General features: G+C 38.7%; 2 protein-coding genes across 7 annotated transcripts in view; one reads left to right on the plus strand and one right to left on the minus strand.

Moving 5' to 3' along the window:
- Window positions 1-175: 175 nt before the first annotated feature.
- On the plus strand, window positions 176-17153 carry CCNK (cyclin K). Of its 5 annotated transcripts, XM_059850295.1 has the most exons (13): window positions 176-315; window positions 951-1057; window positions 1619-1678; window positions 2088-2354; window positions 3353-3434; window positions 4019-4150; window positions 4922-5027; window positions 5165-5222; window positions 7025-7194; window positions 8113-8396; window positions 12446-12479; window positions 13640-13714; window positions 15828-17153. In XM_059850295.1, exons 4-13 carry the CDS (start codon window positions 2158-2160, stop codon window positions 16448-16450), a joined length of 1761 nt encoding a protein of 586 aa, XP_059706278.1. In that variant the 5' UTR covers window positions 176-315; window positions 951-1057; window positions 1619-1678; window positions 2088-2157; the 3' UTR covers window positions 16451-17153. The 5 variants fall into 5 exon arrangements, with proteins under 5 accessions (XP_059706278.1, XP_059706282.1, XP_059706279.1 ...); XM_059850299.1 differs by lacking the exon at window positions 1619-1678; XM_059850297.1 differs by lacking the exon at window positions 951-1057 and having other exon boundaries at window positions 222-315.
- A 96-nt stretch (window positions 17154-17249) lies between these two features.
- CCDC85C (coiled-coil domain containing 85C) overlaps window positions 17250-22533 on the minus strand; it is a 110680-nt gene continuing 105396 nt past the window's right edge. For both annotated transcript variants that reach the window (XM_059850301.1, XM_059850300.1), the window contains one exon: window positions 17250-21011. In XM_059850301.1, the coding sequence (XP_059706284.1) occupies window positions 20922-21011 (90 nt within the window). In that variant the 3' untranslated portion in view covers window positions 17250-20921. The remainder of the gene's footprint in view (window positions 21012-22533) is intronic.

A 22533-nucleotide genomic window follows, 5' to 3' on the forward strand; every position in this document is an offset into this window, starting at 1 on the left:
TATTCGGGGCTCGCAATCTTCCCCCTCAGCGCTCCGATTGGTTCGCTCGCAGCGTACGACAGCACGTCGGCCTCCGGCCGCGGCTCAGCAGCTGCTGACGAAGCCGGGAGTGGGCGGGAGGCAGAGGGGGGCGGGAGGGGGCGCCGCCGCTTCCCATTGGCGGGGCCTCAATCCTCGCGCGCAACGCCCTTGCGACGTGATGACGCAGCGCGCAGCCTGGTCTGTCTCCCAAGATGGCGGCGCGCAGGGCGCGGAGGCCGCGCTGTCGCTGAGAGGCCCCGCGCTCCGGTCCGGCTCCGGCTCCTCGCGAGCCCTGTGAGTGCGCGGGGCCTGCCCGGGGCGCCCGCCGGCGACAGCCGCCGCCTGGGGACGGGGGCAAGGGAACGGGGAGTCCGGGGTGGGGAGCGAGCGCCTCCCCGGGCACCAGCAGCCCTGTCTAGGGCGGGCGGGCGGGCGGGTGTGAGAGGCGGTGTGAGCATCCCCGGCCGGGCTGGGGCTGCAGGGGCGGAGCTGCGGTCGGTGGGTTCGGCTCAGGTAAGGTATGAAAAAGCCGCGGTTGAGCTCTAGAACTCTCCTCCACATTACTGGGGTGCGTAAAAAGGCAGGGAGAACTTCTTATTTCCGGGCGTTGCGGTCTGAATTGGGACGTTGAAGATGGTTCATTCAAGATGTTTTTGGGTGATAATTTTCATTCCGGGTTCCGTATTCGGAAATGCGTTCGCTCCTTTAAAGAAACAGATCTTGTCGCTACAGGCGCTTTTAGTGTTAATTGGTTTTTAAGCGCTGTAGAAGTTAGAAAGCAAAATATCTCGTAAGGAAGAAGGATCGTTACAGTTATAAAAAATAGCACCTTTCTAGTAAATGTGATGGGAATCTGTGGTCGTGGCCTGGCGCGCTTTTCTTGATTCTGGAAATAGTTTTTAGTAGCCATTTACTTTTTCTTGTGGCAGAATTTAGATCTGTCTGTGACCGATACCACGAGTTGTGAAGGTGATTCCAAAACCACCGTGAGGCAAAGACAGTTTCCTTTATTCTGAAAAAGAGAAACTTTTTGAAGGTGAGCGAGGTGCTGATTGTAGGCATCGTTCTGTGACTGTTCACGTGATCTTCCTTCCGTTTTCGGAAGGGAAACGTCGCGAAAAGTAATAGCTGATTTTAAGAGTTTTAATTTTGGGTCTTCCAGTGGCTGTCTTGCTTAGAGAGAATATATTACATCATATGTTAATGACTGTCTGTTATGCAAACCTCTGCAGGTGACTGTAGTAGTCTGTGAGTAGTATCTGTAGCTGGTTGAATTGGAGTAAGAGCAGGTTTGTGCCTGAAAGAAATAAGGCAGCGAGTGCTCATTCTTTAACCGGAGGCATGGCTGAACGTTTGTCATAATTCAAACACCAGAGAGGTGCCTGCAGAGCTGTGTGATCTGCATCTGTGTACAACAAGTGCTGGTAAACGCAGGCAAGTAGGAGACTCTTGGGGTGTATTCAGTTGCCTTGTTTGGGGGATGGTTTTAGATGCTGCCTTACTCTATAAACTCACATTGGTTGTCTCAATTTTGGTATGTGAAAAAACACTGATACTTTTTTTTTTTTTTTTTTTTTTTTACGTAATGCAAGTACAGATCACTTTACAAAGCTTCTGCCAAGTGGTTGCTGCTTGGGGTATCCCTGGGAGCAGGCAGGTATTTAAAGCTCACCTCACCAGTGCCTTTCCTAGTTACCAATAGTCAGCTAATCCCCCTAACTTTCCAAATCTTTCTACAGCCATCACTGAACTATTTTTTCCTAGTTTTATTGACCAAGTAGATGGAAGTTGTCCTACTAAGAAATAGCAGATATTGTTGGAGATGTATTCTTGAAGTTTCCTTATTAAACAGGTAATAGCAAGGATAACCTATGGCTTTTTCTTGGATTGTATTTGCAATATATAGGGAGGCTAAAGGCAAAGTTCTTTATTACTTGTCTTTGAGCATAGGAAAAAGTTCTTTCCAACAGGCAAGGTTAAGCACTATTCTTTACTCCTCTTCAAGCAGGAACTTCAGAAGACATCTGTCTCTATTTTTAAAGAATTAATTTTTTGTTTTCTTCAAGGTCCTGAAGTGACTCTCTGAAGACTTTGTTTTTGAAAATTTAAACAGCAAAGACAATTCTGTTTTAATAAATGAAGGAGAATAAAGAAAATTCCAGCCCTTCTGTAAACTTGGCAAACCTGGACCATACAAAGCCATGCTGGTACTGGGATAAGAAAGATTTGGCACACACACCATCACAGCTTGAAGGGCTTGATCCAGCTACTGAGGCACGATACCGCAGGGAAGGGGCCAGATTCATATTTGATGTGGGAACACGTTTAGGGCTGTATCCTTTACACTCATGTTGGTATGAAATGTCTTTATGAATTGTGAGATTTCAGAATAAAATATACAACAAATGTGACATGCTCAGTTGTTCAGATGTTTAATTGCTAGTCAAAAATATATTTGTGTTGAAGTGCCTTTTGATGTAATGTGTTCCTACGCAATTTCTATCCATTCATTGAATAAACAAGGTTCCAGTTTGGAAGTAAGATGATATAAACTTTCCAATTAAGAGTAACTTCTGGGAGTTATGCAACTCTGTTTCAGTAAATGAATCTACGCGACTTCTCAAATTTTGAATTTTTCCTCCAACTTTCTAGATTGTGCCTCTGAGGCTTCTAACCTTTGCCTCCCCAGTCTTGGTCCTTGGTGGCTGTTTTTTTGTTTCATTGGTTTGGGATTTACAGCTGTGTATAAGTTCTCCAGATTGTCCCACTCCCTCATAGACAGCCACTTAAATTTTCTGCTTCCTATATTCCTGTGCTTCCTTTAATCTCCTTAGGTCTTTCTTTAATAAAGCATGGTGAAGACAAAATTTTTACTTGTCTTAAAGTGAAGAATACAGAGCATGTTCAGATTTTATTTGCATTTGTAGGTGTGAATAGTAGCTTTCCTCCAGGCCAGCGCTTGAATGTGAAGTGATAATTGTTCTGTTCCTTTGTGTACCTACTGCTGGATTTGACCTTCTCTGAGGCAGGTATGGTGAAGCACAGGGGTGACCTTATGTGCATCCTCTTGTAAATACAGTCAGGACTTTGCACACTTACAACAAATGCGTTAGGTATCAGCTGCATCTGGGCCTGATCACAGCATTTGCACAGCTTTAAGGGCTTTTGTGGCTTTTTTTTTTCCTAAAGCTCCTGTTTTACTTGCAGTGTTTTCTAACTGGTCACTGAACAGCCAATTATTTGAAGTACTTGATAAAGCAGAATCCATTGTGCATGTTTGGTTTTAAATTTGTTTTATGTGCTGTTTGAAAGTCCTTAATCTGCACCACAGACATTATGACACTCTAGCAACCGGAATAATTTATTTCCATCGGTTTTATATGTTTCATTCCTTCAAACAGTTCCCAAGATATGTAAGTATTTAGAATATTGATGACTTAATTTAATGATTGTACTAGGCAGGGACTATTTGAAATTGTGATTAGTCACTTGGGTACTACTCCGGCTATTCACCACAGAAAGATGGAAAATTAGCATTTTGTCTTTTAGTTATTACAGCTTAAAGTTTGTTGTTCTTACCTGTTTACACATTTCTGTTGTGCTCAAAAATGTATTGACATTGCAGTTATTACTTGCTGATACTGTTCTTTAGAGTAGCAGTTGTAGTGCTGGCACTTCTGTATTAGCTGAAAGAAAAAAAGAAGTGTAATACAGTTTTAAAACTGCTTGACAGACAACACTGAACTGGGACAAATTGTGCTTTGGGTTTCTGACCTTGAAATGAAGTTGTATAAAATATGCAGTCCTCCAAATTCTGTGTATTTCCTCTGGAAAAATAGAAGTTTAGAACTATATTAAAATAGAAATTAGTATGCTCATTAAGTCTTTCCTGGAGGACATCTATAGTACTGTTAATGGAAATTGACAGTGCTTTTATGCTACATTGTATTGCATATCTACACGCAGACCATGTTTTGAAAGTATTTGCCTTTTTTAGGTGACAGGAGCCTGCTGTCTCTTCCTGGCAGGAAAGGTTGAAGAAACACCCAAGAAATGTAAAGACATAATTAAAACAGCTCGTAGCTTGCTAAATGATGTACAGTTTGGGCAGTTTGGAGATGACCCAAAGGTAAAAATACTCATGTTGAAATTGATTTCATCCTGTTGTACTGTAGTAAAGTGACACACACTCAATAGAGCATTGACTGATTTTCAGTTGTTCTAAATTAAATTCGATGTTCAGCATGCATTTATTGCTCTTCTGGGTAGTGTGTTTTGTAGCTTTGAAAGTAATTCTTCCTAATAAAAGTAGCTTTGCGAGCTTACTTCAATGATTGTTTTCATTAAAAGTTTGCATTTTTTTCATGTCAATTCTGATATTATTTTGCAAATTTAAGTAAATTTGAGTAATTTCAGCCAGAGCAAGTAATGTTACCAAGACGTAAGTCATCTGAATGTTAATAGTAAATCTTAAATAAGAGAACTAGATCTCAAAAGTATTGAAAAGTTTCTTGTTTACAGCATTGACTTAGCAAAACTATGCTCCTCTTAAAATTTGTTTATTTTAAATAGCAGAAGGACTTGAAACTTTGGAGTGAAATGTGGTAGAGCTTGTATTTTTGTTGTGATTGTGTATCTAGCAATTTCATGCTGTGTCTAGTTCAGTTCATTCCTGCAGAGGAATAGGGATTTTAAATATCACATCCCCTGTCCTCACTCAAATAAATGTGAAGAAATGTATCTGAGTTTAAAATAATATTGTAAGTTGGAGAGCTTTCTGTTCTCCTTGGAGACAACCATGACTGCCTGGAGGTGCTGTGAAGTCATGCCCTATACTAGCATAAAGTATTTTTGAGTGAAAGAAGAAGTAATACTGTGATTACCTTGTAACTCTCTATAGGAAGAAGTGATGGTACTTGAAAGAATCTTACTACAAACAATAAAGTTTGATTTGCAAGTGGAACATCCATACCAATTTCTTCTCAAGTATGCCAAACAACTCAAAGGTAAAATATTGGCAGGGTGAGCGAGTAATGCCTGTTACTGATTTCCAGAACTTAATATATTAACAGGGCAAGAATATTCTACTTCCAGCTGTTTGTCCCTCCTAATTTTATGTCCTGTTTTTTTTCTGGTTTTTCAGGAGACAAAAATAAAATTCAAAAACTGGTTCAAATGGCATGGACATTTGTCAATGACAGGTAAGATACACCTAGGAAACATTATGAAAGTGAAATAGTTACTGTTACTTACATTGTTCTGGTATTGGATATTTTTTTGACAAATATTCGGGTTCTTTTTTTCTGCTTGTTACATGTTTTCTTGGTCATGTTCCTCAGTTTTGATTTCCATCATTACCATGATAGTTCCATTGAGCACAGAATCTGGAATGAGTATGAAGTAGACCAGCAAGATCTCTGCAATGTTGTGGCACTAATTTAGTGCTGCATTAAAAAGAAACTTACTGTTTGAAAGGGCCAAACCAAATTCTTAATCTCCAGGATACAAACCAGCTTCTTGCCAAATCTGTGATATATTGTACATTCTGAAAAAAAAAAGTCACTTCTCAATTCCATCAATATATTTTTAATGTGAAATTTTGGCAATAGTGAAGTAACCATTAAATTCACTGAGGAATACAGTTTTTAGCACTGGATTTACAATTTCTTGAATAATGAACTTGTAAGAATGACATCAATTAGTGGAAGTGCTTGTAAAAGCATTTCTCATGTGGTATTGGAAAAAAAAAAAACCAAAACAACTGGACACACTTTAATCTTGTTCAGGAGGATTCTACAGAGCTGGGCAAGTTAATAATAAATTAAGGACTTCAGTATTACTTTTTGTTTCCATAGCAAACCTTTCAGAAAATGTCTAAGTGGTCTGACTGTCCGAAATTGTGAATACATGGCTTTCAGTCATACCTGCAGCAGTAAAACACCATAAAAAAGAGGTGTATTTTTAATTATATGCTTGATTTGAATTAGCCCTGTGTGGGTTCAGATTTTGTAAACTCTGCAAATTAATTTGACCAAAATTAATGTGGATTTCAAGAGATGTTTACTTCAGCTGCTGTCAGTCATGCAGATTATAGTTTTACAGGTAGAACAAAATTATGGCATAACTGTCACTGTTAAGCCTGTCAAAGTACTGTAATTTATCCATCAAAGTTTGGACAGCATTGTACTTGGAATTAGATAGTGTTTAATATTTTAAAAATTTAACAATTAAAATACACTTCAGGAGAAGACTTGTATGAAGTTGGAGGGGTTATTTCAAATCATGCATTATAATTACCTCTGTTCTGAGGAAGCTATGTTGTGCTTAGTTAATAAGCACCATGTTAGAAGTTTACTTTGTTTATAGGATCCTGTGAAAATAATTCTGTGCTTTGCACTACAGGCCTTTAGAATAAAGGGTTCTGTTCTTACACAGCCACAGTGAATTCATGGAAATTCAACTGGCTGGTTGGATTTAAAATTCTGTAAACAGATTATATGCTACAGAATCTACAGAGAAGAGGGAAAAAATATTTCATCATTTGAAATTGATATCAAGAAATGGTAATTGATTATGACAAAAACTTAGTTAATAATATCAATAGCATTGCTTGTTTTAGCATTAGCTTTATCAAAGGCTATTCAAAAGATAACCTTTTATATGTTGATCTAAAACTTGTGTTTGCTTGACAAGTTGCTTTACAAGTTCTTGTTGGCTGTTCTGTGTGTTTTGGGGGTTTTTTAGTATTTGTTTACATTTTATTGACAGACATTTTGGAAGCTCTGAAATCTGATTTGGGGCCTGATTTGATGACAGTGGTAGTCCAGAAATTAGTTTTGCAAACCCTTTTGTTTAACAAGGCTCTTAATTAAAGTTGCTCGAGAAGTTAGAATTGTGGTGGGATTTTATATCCTATTAATTATAGCTGCTGTACATTAAAGTGCACTTGGACAATCAGGTAATCTCCAGGGTTCTGTTTTGCTTGGCTCATTTTCTGTTGCAGCCTCTGCACTACCCTGTCCCTGCAGTGGGAGCCTGAGATCATAGCTGTTGCAGTCATGTACTTAGCAGGCCGTTTGTGTAAGTTTGAAATACAGGAATGGACATCAAAACCAATGTACAGGCGATGGTGGGAGCAGTTTGTCCAAGATGTTCCTGTTGATGTTTTGGAAGGTATGAAAACCACTTCCCACACCACTTCTTGTAACTGTGTGGCCTACATCATAAGTAAATGCAAATAGCTTTTCATCTAGGTTGCAGTCAGAATAATCTTGTGTCGTGTATGTAACTCAGCTTGTATGTGCTGTGTCTTAATCAGGTTATAAATTGAACTAGCTTAGCTTAGAAGCATATTTAATCATCATGATTAGTCTTCTGTTCAATGTTTGCTTTACAGTTTGTTTAGTTTATAACACATCTAATTAGCCTGAATTGTCATGATGTGTTTTCTATTTTTTAAATGATTATCTACTCCCCATTTTAAATAAGTGTTTCTACAAACACTGGAACTAATGGAGCCTGATTTCCAGCAGTTTTCCCGTTGATAATTGTTCTGTTTGACCAGATTATGCTAGGATAGAAGGTTTTTTGTCATGTACCATGAATGATGAACAGATTAAGGGGGACCTTTAGCTCCTAACATGTTGGAAGAAGAATTTAATGCTAGTCCTTTGCTTAGTTTCCTAAAACTTTTTTGACTGGCCTAACAAGACATGTATGTTTTAACATATAATCTTCCACTTGCTCTCTTGCTGTATTACTGTCCTGTGAGTGTGGTTACCTGGCTCTCCAGACACACAGTAATGACATACAGTGTGTTATTACCAAGACACTGTATTCTTCTTCTGAAAGGTGTAAATATACGTGTACGTGTTGCTCAGGATAGGCAGAAGAAACACAAAAATGCAAGTATAAGTTGAAAATTAATCTTCTTTTAAAAAGTTGCTTCATTTATTATTATGATGAGTAGTATTTGCAGTTATTTTTCCAAAGTTGATGTCCAGTAAAAATCAGAGTTGATAATTGTGATGAATATACACTTACACATTATAAGGTTGTAATACTTTGGAATTTTCTTTCTTTATTATTAAGATATCTGCCATCAGATCCTGGATCTATACTCACAGGGAAAACAGCAAATGCCTCATCATACTCCTCATCAGTTGCAGCAGCCACCATCTCTTCAGTCTACACCCCAGGCACCTACAGTACAGCAATCACAGCAATCCCAGAGTTCAGAGCAATCCCAGACACAGCAGCAAAAAGAGTCTCAGCAGTCAGCACAGCAACAGCAGCAGCAGCAGCAAACACAAGCACAGCAATCTAAAAAGCCCTCTCCCCAGTCAAGTCCTCCTAGACAGATTAAAAGACCAGCAGTAAGTTGAACTTTACCTTGCAATTTATTTTCAGGCTGATCTGATGCCCATTTGATTTAAAGGCCACAATGCACAGCAGACTTGTGTTTGCTTTAAGAATGAGCCTTGTAATTAATTTTATGTAGTTGATTTTCCTTGGTTTTATAGCAGCTTTGTTAATGCCTTTACAGTTCTAACATGTGACATTCTTATTCCACTTGAGCCAAAGGCATGGAGGGGCTTTGCAGTCAACATGAGCTGTTCAGGTTCTCAGTGCTTGTGGTTCTGGGCTATCGAACTTCATTGTTTTCTCTATTAAGCAGGTTTAATTTTGAGGGGGTTTCTTGTGCTGCACCTGAATGTAGAGATGTGCACAATGCTGATGAAGACATTATTTGACTCTTTGATTAGTCATATTAAGAGAATAGTGACTTCTAAGGTTATGTCAAAATTCTTGAAAAAAAGGTATTTTAAAATATCCTTTAACAGTAGCAGCCTATATATCATCATACTTTATAGCCTCACTTTGTCCATAATATCGCATCATAATAAGAAGCTACATAAGCAGTTGGATAGTTTCACAAGTAGTCTGAGCACTTTTCAACAGCCATTAAGTTCAAATGAAGCTTTCAGATTTTAATGTATCTTTCTGTTTTGTTTCGGTCTTTTTTTTTCACTTGTAAGTTAAAAAAACAGTGTTACCCAAGTCTTCTTTCGTGTGTGCTTAGCAAGAGGAGTGTTTTCAGAAGTACAGTCTTTGGAACAGGTCCATTTAGGATGTAAATTTTGTTCTCACTTTTGCTTCAACTTGCAATTAATGTATGCCCAAACTAGAGAACAGACATCAAGGGGAAAAAAACGAAAACAACAAACTAAAAAACCAAAACAAAAACTAGGAGTAAGCAGCAAACATTGGAATGAAACAGAATTGGAAAAGTGCAGCATTTTCCAGATGGCTGACTCCCAAAAAAGACAAAAATGTAACTCTGTGAAACCTTGGTCTTGTAAGTGCAGGATAGAGCTTACCAGAGGAAAAGACCTGCTCTAAATTTTTAGTTGTTGCACTGAACTTTAGCATTCAGGATAGAAAGGTGATAATATTATTAATTAGCTTGAAAAGTGTGAGAGTTCTTTATAGGTATTATGTATTTCTTCTACTTTTTACTTCATACTTTTTATGCCATCAGAACAAATTCTACTTGAGTTGCCAGACCTGTAGGATCCCTAACAATTTTTTTTTAACGAAAATGCCTGGGACAGTTTGGCACATCAGAAACTGTTAATAACAATTTTGTTTTTTTCCTGTGTGTGCCATCTAAGTTGTTACAAATGCTTGTCCATTCCTGTAATTCAGGATCATTCAGGATCTACCATTACAGTACTACTGATTTTGCCCCATCCCATGTGTTAATGAAGTATCTCATAGAAAAAAAGTGATGCTTTTGCAGGGATAGTATCTGTTGTTCTTGAACAGTCACGTCTGGTCAAGCCATTGGTGAAACTTATCTTTTCCTGAAATTAGTTTGAGGTCCATTACCTAATAATCAAGGAAAAAAATAGTAGATACACTGTAAGCAGTCACAACAGATAAAATGCAAAGGGTGTTTGCAGCAAATAAAAAGCAAAGGGTGTTTCAAAACTCAAAGGGGTTGTGTAGGAATACACCACAAGCAGCATGAATTTGAGAAAATTAAATGTGCTGATCCAAAATTGTTCTTTATCCAGAAAGCAGTCTGGGAGAATAGATGTGTGGTGTTTGAAAGATTTACTTGGTGCTTCTAGAATGTTCTTGAGTTAGATGTACCATAAACCTTACTTAAAATCTTTGCCTGCTTCTATAAATAGAGCTTTGCATGACTTCTCCTTTGGTTTGTGCAGAACAGAAATACACTTTGTTCCTGGAGGCCAGATTTTCAATTTACATGAACTCTTATAACTCCCGTTACCTTCTACTGAGCCAAGATGCTTTCAAGCAGCTGAGGCATTGGCCTATGACTTACAGACCCATATCAGATGTCTAAAGCATCTGCACATCCTCTGCATCTCTAGTGGTGAAGAGTGCTTGAATTTTCAGTTAATTTCACTAAAAATATACTGGTGAAGCATTAGATGTAAATAGTATTTTCATTCGGATTAAACTAGAAATTGTTGGGGGGACAAGGGGACAATTTTATTTGCCATAGAAACAGCAGTAAAGGAGCAGTTCCATTGTGTAGATTCAGCTGAAGGTATTAAATATCCACCAGCCTGACAGTAGATAATGTTGATAATTTATTATTGTTTATTATGACCCTCAGGTGTTCTGGTTGGGGCAGTACAAACTACAGTGCCGTAGAATGACCAAATAAATGCTCATCTCTATTTTAGCAGCTGCTGTTGTTGGAGAATTGTGGCTGCTTGATTCTTTTTTTTTTCTTTAGCATAAATGCAGTTTAAATTTATATATTTTTTTTCTGTCATGAGTTATTTTGCACCAGTTTGTTGTTCTACTGTAATGGTGTACCTTGATGTTGTTTTTTGAATATTGCTCTGTATTAACAAGTGCACAGTAATTGAGTTGCTTGTCATCTGAAGTGATCAACTGACTTCACAAAATCAGCGATTTTTGGAAAAGTTACAAGTAGTGACTTACTTCTATTTGAAAGTGCAGGGAGAGCTGATGCAGTTTTACAGGCATGGAATTTAATGCTAGAAAGTCAAGAAAAGACCATCCAAGTAAAATGAAGGCAGCAGATAAGTTCATGAGAGTCACTAAGAAAAAAAAAGTGTGTGTGTTTGAAATGGTAAGATGAAGATTGTCCTTAAGAGGCAGGAAAGCGCCTGGATGGTGTCTGGAAAATTGAAATTACTATCAAAGGAATATAAGAATGAGGTTGCCTCAAGCAGGCAAAAATTAGACACCAAAAATTTTGAGAATACCCATAAGAATTAAGTGAAAGTACTGTTCAAGTTCGATTGAAGTGTGCTGTGGAAAGTGAAATGAAGGAAACAGAACAATTTGTGCAGGTAAAGCTACTAGAGAGAAACAGTCCTTTAAAAAACCATTTTCATTAAAAAGACAAAGAAGATATGTACTGTGCCCCCCTGACCTTCCTCATTCATTCTAAATATAGTTGTACTTGAAATTTCAGTTAAGTTCTCTGCTTTTCTCAGAAACCATCAAGTAGTCATCTCAGTGGCACCATGTAATCTAGAAAGATTTTTTTATTCCTTTATCGATGGTTGTTTCATAAAACTGCAATGAAAGAACAACTAACAAAACAATAAAAAACCCAACCAAAAACTTGTGATTGGAAGGAAGACATGAGGGTTTGTGGATTTTGTTCAGTGCGCATACATTTTTTTCCTGGAGTAACATTTGGATATTATACAGTGCTTTCCATCTGAAGGCTTCTGAAATGTTTTACGCTGTGCAACACTTTCAGTGCCCTCCTGTCCTTGTAAATAAAGCATAAGAGCCTGAAGTGATTTTGGCAAAGGTTGAGTGACGGGTCAGGGCAGAATCGGGAACAGAGGCCAAGCCTCTTGTTTTCAGCTCAGTGAGCAGTGAACCGGACCATGACGTATGTGCAGTGGATGATAAAGACATTAAATGAGATGTAATACTCAGCAGTGGGAACAGCAGGAAATGCTGCATATGAAGTACCTGCTATTTTTCCAGTTTTTTCATCCTGCTAGTTAAACTGGGCTTTCCCAGTGTGATTTGACTTTGTTCATCTTGCATTTGTTGTAAGAAACTATAGAAGCATTAGGTTGAAAAAGATCTTAAAGATCATCAGCTCCGATCATTAATGCAGTACTGTCAAGTCTACAACTAAACCATGTCCCCAAGTGCCACATCTATACCTCTTTTGAATACCTACAGGGATGGTGATTGAACCATTTCTGTGGGCAGCCTGTTCCAATGCCTGACCACACTTTCCATGAAGAAATTTTACCTCATATCCAATCTAAACCTCCCTTGGCACAACTTGAGGCCAATTCTTCTTGTCCTGTCACTTATTACCTGGGAGAAGAGACTGACTGCAATGGTCTTATTCTTATCTTTTTTTTTTCTTTTTCTCAAACAGGCTGTATCTCCAAAAGAAGAAACAAAGGCAGCAGGTAAATATTAATATTCTATTCATGTTGCTTCCATTTTACTGCTTAAACCAGAATAAGTAATTTGCTGACATGCACTTAGTTTGTCTGCTTACAGGCTTGGATATATTTAAGGTACATTATATATTTAAGGTACATTATATAGGAACATTTTAAAAACAGTTATTGTATATATTTAGGGTACATTATCTGTACTGTTTAAAAACAGGTATTGTTTTTAAAATAAACTATTTTGATCCTGATAATGTACCTTAAATATATACAATAACTGTTTTTAAAATGTTCCTAACTACAAAACTTAAAATAAATTTAGTATAACTGTGCCCAAAGAATTCCTTAATAGAGTCAATTCAGTAGAAGTCTTGCTAAACCAGTCAACTCTCAATGTGTAACTCCATGCATCATTTGGGAATAGTTCCTCAGCAAGCTGTGAGGCCCTGAAGTGACTGAAGGTACCATGTCATTAAATAGCTGCACTAACAGTAAGTGCCTGGTAATCAGTGATGTTTGTAGTTGGCTGTTGGCATGGCTGCCACTAAAAGGCATTTTGTGTCAATAGATAGTGTAGTGAAAGAAATGTATACTCACTGCAGTGATCATTCCTGGTTATTTTGTTTATTTGGGGGTTTTTCTTTCCTTTGCTGGTTTGGAACAAAGTAGTTCAGGATAGCTAGGATGTACTTCTTAAGGAAGCCTGACATTTATTCCCGTGTAGCTCTGCAGATAGATTCCAGACAGCTCTCTCTTCTCCCTCTTCTCTCCTGTCCAATCACTATTTTATTTAATTCCTGACACACATTTCCCTGAGCAAAGGTTGACTTCTTCTGAGAGCTGTTCCAACTACTTACAAATTAAAGTTTTGGGCTAGAAATCTTACACTTGTTCATCTTCACTTACATACTATTATTGGGAGTTTGTCTCTAGTTACAAAGTCACTTGAACTTGTAGGCATATGTTCTTTTGGAAGACGTGTGTGATACTTGATGCCGCTTTATACAAAGGTGTTTATTTTAGTTTTCTTTATTAAACATACCTAGTAAATAGGATTTCCACTGTACTTTTGCATAGTGTAATGTGATATGATAATCACCATGAGACTAGAGTTGGAATTTTGAAAATATTGCAGAGCAATAACCAATCACAAACTGACAAATGTTTTTTAGAACCACCGCCACCATCTAAAATTCCTAAAATTGAAACTTCACATCCACCAATACCTCCTGCACATCCACCTCCAGGTAAGCTTTTATTTTCTTAAATACATTTATTCTTGTGAACTTCCTTGCTTTTCATTCAGGTTGGGTAAGAGGTTTGTTGCCTTGATTAATATGCTTGGCAAATAAAAGTACAAGGTTGATAAGATCTAGAGGGAATTTCATCATGGTAGCACAGGCTTTTCCAGACAGAAGTAAAAAACTTACAGTGGAAACAACACTATACAAGGTGGATAAAGGCAAAACAAAGCTGCAACAGCTAAAGGCCTACAAGACTAAAACTAATTCTTAATAGCAGGCTAAAAGGGACTTTTTGATCTAAAAAGGATGGTAGATGCCACATTGGATTACTAGAGCAGCCTTCAGCTGTCCTATAGAAGTTTTCCATGTTATATCTGTCATACAGGAATTCTGCAGGTGCGCAACTTCCAAACAATAATACAAAAAGCAAACAAAAAGAAAACACCACAGGGACATGCTTTCTATGCTGTACCTCAGAAAAGGATTTTTTTCTGCCAGGCAACGCTAATACTGCACACATGCTGCATGTTTGCAAAATAAACTGTACTGTTGTAAAAATGTGCTTCCAGTGCCTTGATTCATCAGCTGTCTTCCAGTGACCCTTAAATATGACATAAATACTTCACAGGCCGTGGTCCATAATGTAACTGTAGGATGACAGCTTCTAAAGGGAACTAGGAGAGAGAAAAGCAGTACCCTGAAATATAGTAGGACAATTTTTCTGATTTGTTAAAATCTAATTAAGAATGAAGTTTTCTAAATACCATGCTCATTATTCCTTCAGTTGTTAAATCCTGAATGCACATCTTGCATCCAGAATGGTTCTGAAAATGAGCAAATGAGGAAATTATTGCCTGCTACAATTTAGGAGCTTGAAGTCACTGAAATCAGGAGTACCACAGCCGGCATGCCCACCTTGTGTGATATAACTATGTGGCTTTCCTAGGGGGCAGTTTTGCTGTTAAAATCCTACTTAGGCAGGTAATGGATTTATTTCCCCTGTTACCTGAAATTTTCCTCTATGTTTATATAAGGATGTAATTGTACAAGCACTGAAACATTATCAAAGCAAAGGGCAGCTCTGTGGAAAAGTCAGGTGAAAACAAAGAATGCATCTTGACCAAATGAACTAGGAGGAGGATTTATCTCAAATTCTGTTTAACAGTGACAGTGTAGTATGCCGCTAGAAATGACTGCCCTGCATGCGTTTCTAAATAGCTTTTCTTAGTGAACAATGTTGTAGATGCTCATATATACAAGCAACATGTCCCAAACTCTTTTTTTTGTTGGTCCTTCTAATAATCTCCCTGACCACACAGAGAGGTTGCTATTTGGTTAGTCATCCTAGTGGTATTACTTACTTTATAATGTCTGCATTAAGAGGGGAAAACAAACAATTCTTATTTAAAGAGAAAACTGCTTAAAGCATGTTCTTTGCAGTAGTGGCTAATTATAATTCTGTAAAATGCTGACATTTTTATGAACTTCTCCAGACTGTCAGGTAGTACATTCACTGAAATTAATCAGTGGGCAAAGCTGATCAGATTTCATGTCCTTCTTACTTACCCTTTGGTTTTCTTTTTCTCTTTCTTTGGTAAACAGGTTTAGAACTGAGCGTTAAAGACTTGAGACTTTGGCCTGTGTTCTCAAATAATGTTTCCCAATATGGGAGGCAGGTGAAGTGCAGAGGGTAATCCCAGGCCACCTCCTGGACTACCAAAGAGGTAGAAAGGAGGCCTGAACTAAAGAAGGTGAAAGCACTAAACTAAAGATTTTTGCTGTCATGAATCCTATGACTTTTTTAATCCACTAGTTGTGATTCCATCCATCCAGTCTGTTAATTCTGCTGATTGTACAACAATATTTAAATTATAAAAAATAGTAATAAGAAAGATGAATTTAACTTTTAGAATGGGAAAAGCTGACCTTGAAGCTTTGATAGGCAGCTTAGTTGGTTTTTAGTGACCTGAGATGGTCTGACTGGATACCATATGGCATTCAGAGACTAGAGAATTGAGTTCTCTTTTGCTAATTTAACTGGAGTTAAAATATGAAGTATTCAGAAGCTGTTCTTGCCACTATCCTTCAAAAAAATGGATTAATTTTTCTTTTCCAGAGCGCAAGCCTCCTTTGACAACAGCAGTTTCAATGGGAGAACCAGAGCAATCTACTACTGTGGACTCAGTAGATATGCCAAAGGTCCAGATTCCTCCTCCTGCTCATCCTGCCCCAGTACATCAACCTCCCCCTCTGCCACATCGTCCCCCACCCCCACCCCCCACCAGTTATATTACAGGGATGTCTACTACAAATTCTTACATGTCAGGGGAGGGTTATCAGAGTCTCCAGTCAATGATGAAGACAGAAGGACCAACATACGGAGCTTTACCACCGGCCTATGGACCACCAGCTCATCTACCATATCATCCTCATGTCTACCCTCCCAACCCTCCACCACCAGTTCCACCTCCACCTCCTGCTTCTTTCCCCCCACCCAATATTCCACCTCCTACTCCTGGATATCCTCCTCCGCCTACATACAACCCTAACTTCCCACCTCCAAGACTGCCTCCAACTCATGCAGTGCCACCTCATCCACCTCCAGGGCTGGGAATGCCACCAGCTAGTTACCCCCCTCCTACTGTTCCCCCAGGTGGACAGCCACCTGTACCACCTCCAATTCCACCACCTGGTATGCCACCTGTAGCAGGACTTGGACGTGCTACATGGATGAGATAGCATGAGGTAATTTGCACGAATATACCTTTATGTTGATTAGGCAGGAGTAGATAGCCAAAACCTACATTGTAAAGATGAAGAGGAGGGTAATCTGTATAATTTAGATGAAGAAAGGAGATTAAATGAAAATTTAGCTGATCTGTTTGCAGTATGGTTTATGGTGAGTTATATAGGCTTCTAGATTTTAATCAGCTTTGCAGTATCTATTCTAACTTTATACATTCGACTTAAGTTTAAATTGTCTTGACTTATTCCAGCACTGGATTACTTCGTACTAGCAAAACCAGCCATATTGGCTTAATTATATCAGTAAGAAGAAAATTTCCTTCTAGAAATCAGTGCCTATTTTTAAGTATCAAAATAGCCAGATACTATGATATTTGATCTATAATAAGAAACTTCATTTTTAATAGTAAGTAAACCAACACGATGTCAAGCATAAAAGCTGCTTTATTTAAGAGAGATTCTGAATGCTAGCTGACTGGAATAATTTTGAGGTGTTTGCCTTGCTGATAGTTTTGGTTTGGAATGTACTGGTATCTTAAAATATTGTATGTTTACACCTATTTGCAAATTCCTGTACATAATATATATATTTTCTAAGTGTGAAAGTCTGAATGTAACGGCCTACTGTGATGTACATCATAGTTATAACTGGGACTACTTTGTTCACTCTACCCAAATAAAATTGGTTCTGAATTTAGTGGATTTCCAGGTTTTTCGTATTAGTTCAGGGGTCATAACTATGGTTACTCCAAGATACTTACTCCAAGGTATTTCACCAGTGGTCTCCCAAATCTTACTCATCAGTTTATTTAAAAAGAATGTATTTTATTTTATTCAGCTAGAAGTATACACTATCACAATCAATCTCTTACTTCATTTTTACTAAAATATTTCAAAAGAATGTTTTACACACATTATCAAAAAAAACTGTACTATTACTTTCCTTCCCCAAAAAAGCCAGAGTGGTTCAATAATAGGTAAAAACGCGTGCTAAGGTCTAAAGAATTTTGCTATATACACAACAGCAGGTGCTAACTTTTCCAGTTCTTTGTAAATCATATACAGAAAATATAGCAGGGCTGTAAGATCACAGGTTTAACAGAAATCAAACTTTAAACTGATTTCTAAAGCAGCACAAATAGACTTTCCCCACATTATGAAAAATATACAATTTTATCACTTTACAGTCATGCACTTTGAAAAAGATCAGTAGTACTCTTCCCCCCCAGTTTCTAGAAAGATAAAAGGTCACTTTAACACTGATTTCATTTAATATCTAATATTTGGATAAAAATGTGCCATTCTCAAACAAGGTTGTGCTCAGCAGTCTTATCAAGGTGCGAAGAGCCAACTGAAGCTGGTTACACTGCAGCATTTCAGGAACTGTTAGGGAAACACTGCTTACTCCAGTCACTCCAACAAAAGTCAAGGATGTGATTTTACTTTCCTTAAGCAAGCAAAGTCCATTTGTAAACAGTGGATGCTTTCTTTGCCAGAGGATTGCAGAACCCAGGGCTTCAATCATGAAGAAATGATCTTGGGCTGTTGCCCCAAATATATGAGTTTAATGGCCACTATTTCAAGGGATGCTCCCCTCCAACTTCATGCACAAAACTCCTCAGGTAGTTTCACTGAATACTGAGCGCATAGGTAAGTGAATTTAAATATGCATATAAAATATCTATTTAGACAGCTGAAAATTCAGCACCCAAGTCATCCTGTAAAGTCATTAAGCATCATTTTACCCCAGGAAGACATTTTATAGCTCAAATGGAATAAGTATGAAGATTGGCAAGCCTAAAAACCCCTAAACAGTAACACCTCAAGGTACAGCACTGCCATGTTCTACAAAGTCAGTGATGTACATCTTACACTGAAGACAAGTAAAATCTTAAAAAGGGCAGTACCCTATGAGTATGAAGTTTGTTCAGCTGAACTGCTGTTTACCCTATGAAGTGGCTCTTCAGGATTTGCAGCACTGTTTCCCTTGTAGGTGAGATCTGCAGGTGGAACAAAATAAGCTTTGCTTGAAGTCAATGAATAGATTTTGAGAGAGATTTGAGAGCAGGGAATATTTGAGTGGGAATTACATAGTGGTGAGACTAGTAATCTGATGAGTAGAGCTCTTGTCTTGTTGAGAGGACCTGCTAAGAGCCTCATGTACCCCTTAAATAGCAAGCATGTCATGAACACAGTTAACTCTCTCCAAGTGCTGGCAACGTTTGTGTTGCTTTAGTTAAAATTCACTGACATAAATCAACCTTGTTCCAAATATACTTCAACTCTGCTTAATCCAGCAATCAGATGCCACCAAAGTTAAAATGGACTAAGCAGATAGATTAAAGTAACCCTCAGTTTGACCTTAGATGTTAAGGAATAATGATGCTCTGCTTTACATCACCTTTTCTCTTACAGTAATCTCAATGTATATAAATTGTACAGGAGGAAGACAAGTAATCACCAATCAATGGTGATTCACTAGAAACTGGAGGTCAAATAAAAAGCAAAGAGGAGGAAATCCAGAATCCTCTAAAGATGCTTAAAGGAGACAGTCAGACTCTAGAATGGATTTTTCCAGACTCCATGGGATGTAAATACTATGAGACTGAGAGCTATCTAGCTCAGTGTTCACTGACTGAGCAGTAGTAGGAAATAATCTACTGGTGGGTGTGTGAGTGAGAGTATGCACTTGTGTTTTGGGGGTGGTTCTTGGTTATTTTTAAATAACCTACTCAACTGTTGCATTTCTATTTCTGCAATGAGTAATGAAGTGGTGCTTACTCTTACTGGTTATTTTGTACTTTGGTTGTATTCCTTCTCTATTTTGTCACTGCTTACAGGTTTTAACTGACACTGCAAATTCTTCAGCCAGGCAGCTGTAGTTTATTGTACACCACAGTACCAATTACCTTTCATAATTCATAATAAACCACATGGGTCCCTTGGTATTGTATCGGTGCTCCATGTACTACAATACCACAAGTCAAGAACTCAACTGGTAGAACAAATTAATTTAGAGGAAGAACCTGTCCAGCTAATAGAGCCATCTATAGCTGTGACTGATTTTTGTAGGGGAAAAAAAAAAAAAAAAGTAATGTTGTTTGAGGTCATTACATCCTACAATAATCACTAAAATTGATGCAACTTTTGAAGAGGAGGCTTTCATCTTTTCACATGCCTGTCTTTAAAATTATTTTACACCAATGAGTTCTAATAATGAAGCCCCGCTTCCTTGGACTATTGGGAAAGAACATCTAATGAAATACAGGGACAGCTGCTGTGACAACTTGGAAAATGAGGGAGTCAAATTCTTACAACTACACAGGCAGCTACTCCACAATAGCAAAATGTAAGTCCCATTATTTTATATACAACCATTTGAAGAAGCAAAAACCCACTCGTTTTGGTTCATTAACAAAAATAAAGCTTGAATGGCAGGAAGTAGTCTCACCTGACAGCCTGTGTTTATGGAGTTTTTATTCAGCTCTGCAAGGTTGTTGTTTGGTCACCTTACACAGGAACCAATATAGGTGAGGGAACCAGCAAGAACATTAAAAAAACCCACCCACATCTTCCTTATGTGAAAGATGAGCTGCTTTTGAAGATCCTGTGAAAGCCATAAGCGCTGTCAGGATAGCAGTTTTTGCTGAATTATTTCATAGTGAAAGCTTTACAAGAAAAGTGCTGCCATTTTGTAGGGAATACTGTTGTGTGGCTAAGTGACTTCATTCACATTGCAACTGTGGAAATCTTGTGTCATTTGATCATGAAAAATTGTTCGTTAACACCTGATATGGAGTCTTAAGCCTTTATGTACGCTTGTGTGACGAGTACCACCATACAATGTAGGGCAGTACAAGTGTTTTTAGCTTGCCACTCAGTATTTTACACAGAGCCTTGTGAAAACAGTTGCATGTCACTCTTTAAAATAAGGACCTCCAAAAAAAGTGTTAGCAGCTCATAAATTTGGCAGGCAGTAAGCCAATGAATTTGAATTGCATTTTCCTTGGCTGCCTGGAGCCACTAACCTGGCTATGAATCACAGACAAGCGGGTGGACAGGAGCAACACAAATGGTGACTTCTCCACAGGTTAAGGGTTCTTCTTGTTCCTCTTAGAAATTCTCTTGAGTTAGTTAATTCTACAAACAGACCATTACAACAAAGCAGGTTTGAACTACAATAAAAATGATGCAAGTCTGGCATTATTGGATGGTTACCCGGTGAACAGTAGCTCCAGAGCACCACAGCCTGGAAATCAGGCCTTTAGCTGCCATATTTACACTATTGTTACAAAAAAAACCAAAAAAGAGTTGAAAAACAAAAAAAAAAAAAAAAAAAAGAAGAAAAAAGGAAACCCTGAAAAACCTCAACCACAACTCCCAAAGAACAGGCAGCCAGAAACACTGAGCTCTGCCTCTTTAGTCTTCACAGAATCCATCACTTCCATTTGCCAGGATGGTGCTCCTACAAGGGACCCTTGAACTGGTTTCCTGACAGGTGTTGCCTGATAGAGGGTTTGGAGCTCGCAGCATCACCCAGCTTTCGCCAGACAACCTGCAAGAAAAAATAAAGGGTTTGGGGAGAGAAAGACAGGAATTAAAATTATTTTAAAAGTCCAAACAGCAAAGCCACTGAGGAATAGGAATATTTTTTTAATTGCAGTCTGAAAGCCAAAAGCAGCCCTTTCCTAGAGCTGGGCTGCAGTTCTCAGCAGAGACACTGGATGGCATCTTTGCACCAGTTTCCGAGGAAAGAAACCATTGATGCATTTTTCTAATTAGTCCCTCTTGAAATTGGAACCGTTTTTGCCTGGGGTAATAGTATAAAACAAATACACTAGATTCAGAACATAAGTTCAATGGCAGGTCAACCCTGCCATGCTTACAGAAAAGATGCTACATGAACAGAAAAGATAATGAAAAAGATAATGATTAAAATTATATATACATGACTTTCTAAAAAACATACATTTTATCACTCTAGGGCCACTATTTAAATAAAAAATAAACTGCAAAAAACTTTATAGCTGCCTTGAATCTACATGGAATGAATATTTAAAGAGAAAACAGCTGATGATAGACAAATAGAGATGAGTCAGTTTGGGAGGATGAAGTTACAGTATTTTACCTCTCCCCCAGCATAGCTGCAAGGGAAATTAAGCAGACAAAATATCCTAAAAAGCAGGCCTTAATTTACGCTTTGCTTTGCTTATAAGGATCCAGCAACCAAAGTGAAGTGCCTCAGCCCTTGCCAAGGATGCTCACAGTGATTTAGCTCGGCAAGCTGCGCTTGTGTTCACACCCTCTTTTTAGGGTTAAGGTGGGTTTCAGAATTTAAACAGAGCATTAGGCCCCTCTCAACTGCTGGAAGGCACCAAAGGATGCCACCTGGGCCCACCTCTTACGTAGACTTCAAAAAAAGAAGGCTCGTAGGCATTCTCCTCCCTTCTCTAGGCAATTGAACAGCACATCCCCAACTGCAGGTGACAGGCGGCTCAGGCTGTGTTCCAGCAGAAATCTCACACTTTCTGTTCAAAGCCAGAGCATGGCCACGGTGCTTTGAGGCTGGAGGCAATGCCATGACAGCAGCCACCAGAGCAGAGGCTGGGTACGAGCACTCACCACCCAGGATGTGGGCAGCTCAGTTAACAGTGCGGTTGCCCATAACACAGCATTGTTAATAGCACCCCATGATGCTGCTCAATGGCTCCAGACAGGATTCTCCCTCTGACATTACCACATGGTTTGGGCTCAAACCTGATCAAGCTGTACAGCTTTAAACAAGGCAAGCAATTGTTGCTCAACTCAAACTGGGTCCTTAAGGGCACAGGTGGAGACAATTGCTAACAGAACTCTTCTAGTCAGGGAGAGCCCCTTGCACATCTCTGCTCAGCTGGACTAGCTACTCCAGAGCCAGGAAGGCAGCAAAGTGGGAACTATCTACTGAGCAAAGGCTGCTCTGTGCAGTGGACCAGGCACTCAGATTACCCAAAGCAGTGGTCAGCAGAGCCTCCACTCTGCCCTTGTGCCTATGGACCTCACAAGGCTTACATGCAGTAGACCCCTGTTCCTCCATA

This window comes from Haemorhous mexicanus, chromosome 6 (assembly GCF_027477595.1).
Source record: "Haemorhous mexicanus isolate bHaeMex1 chromosome 6, bHaeMex1.pri, whole genome shotgun sequence".
NCBI lineage: Eukaryota > Metazoa > Chordata > Aves > Passeriformes > Fringillidae > Haemorhous > Haemorhous mexicanus.

Excerpts from the sequence above, each read along its gene's own strand:
- CCNK (XM_059850295.1), top strand. The coding sequence starts at position 2,158 with ATGAAGGAGAATAAAGAAAATTCCAGCCCTTCTGTAAACTTGGCAAAC. Across the intron at positions 2,355-3,352 it reads GTGGGAACACGTTTAGGGCT|ACATTATGACACTCTAGCAA; the intron begins GTATCCTTTACA and ends TCTGCACCACAG. Across the intron at positions 3,435-4,018 it reads TCAAACAGTTCCCAAGATAT|GTGACAGGAGCCTGCTGTCT; the intron begins GTAAGTATTTAG and ends TGCCTTTTTTAG.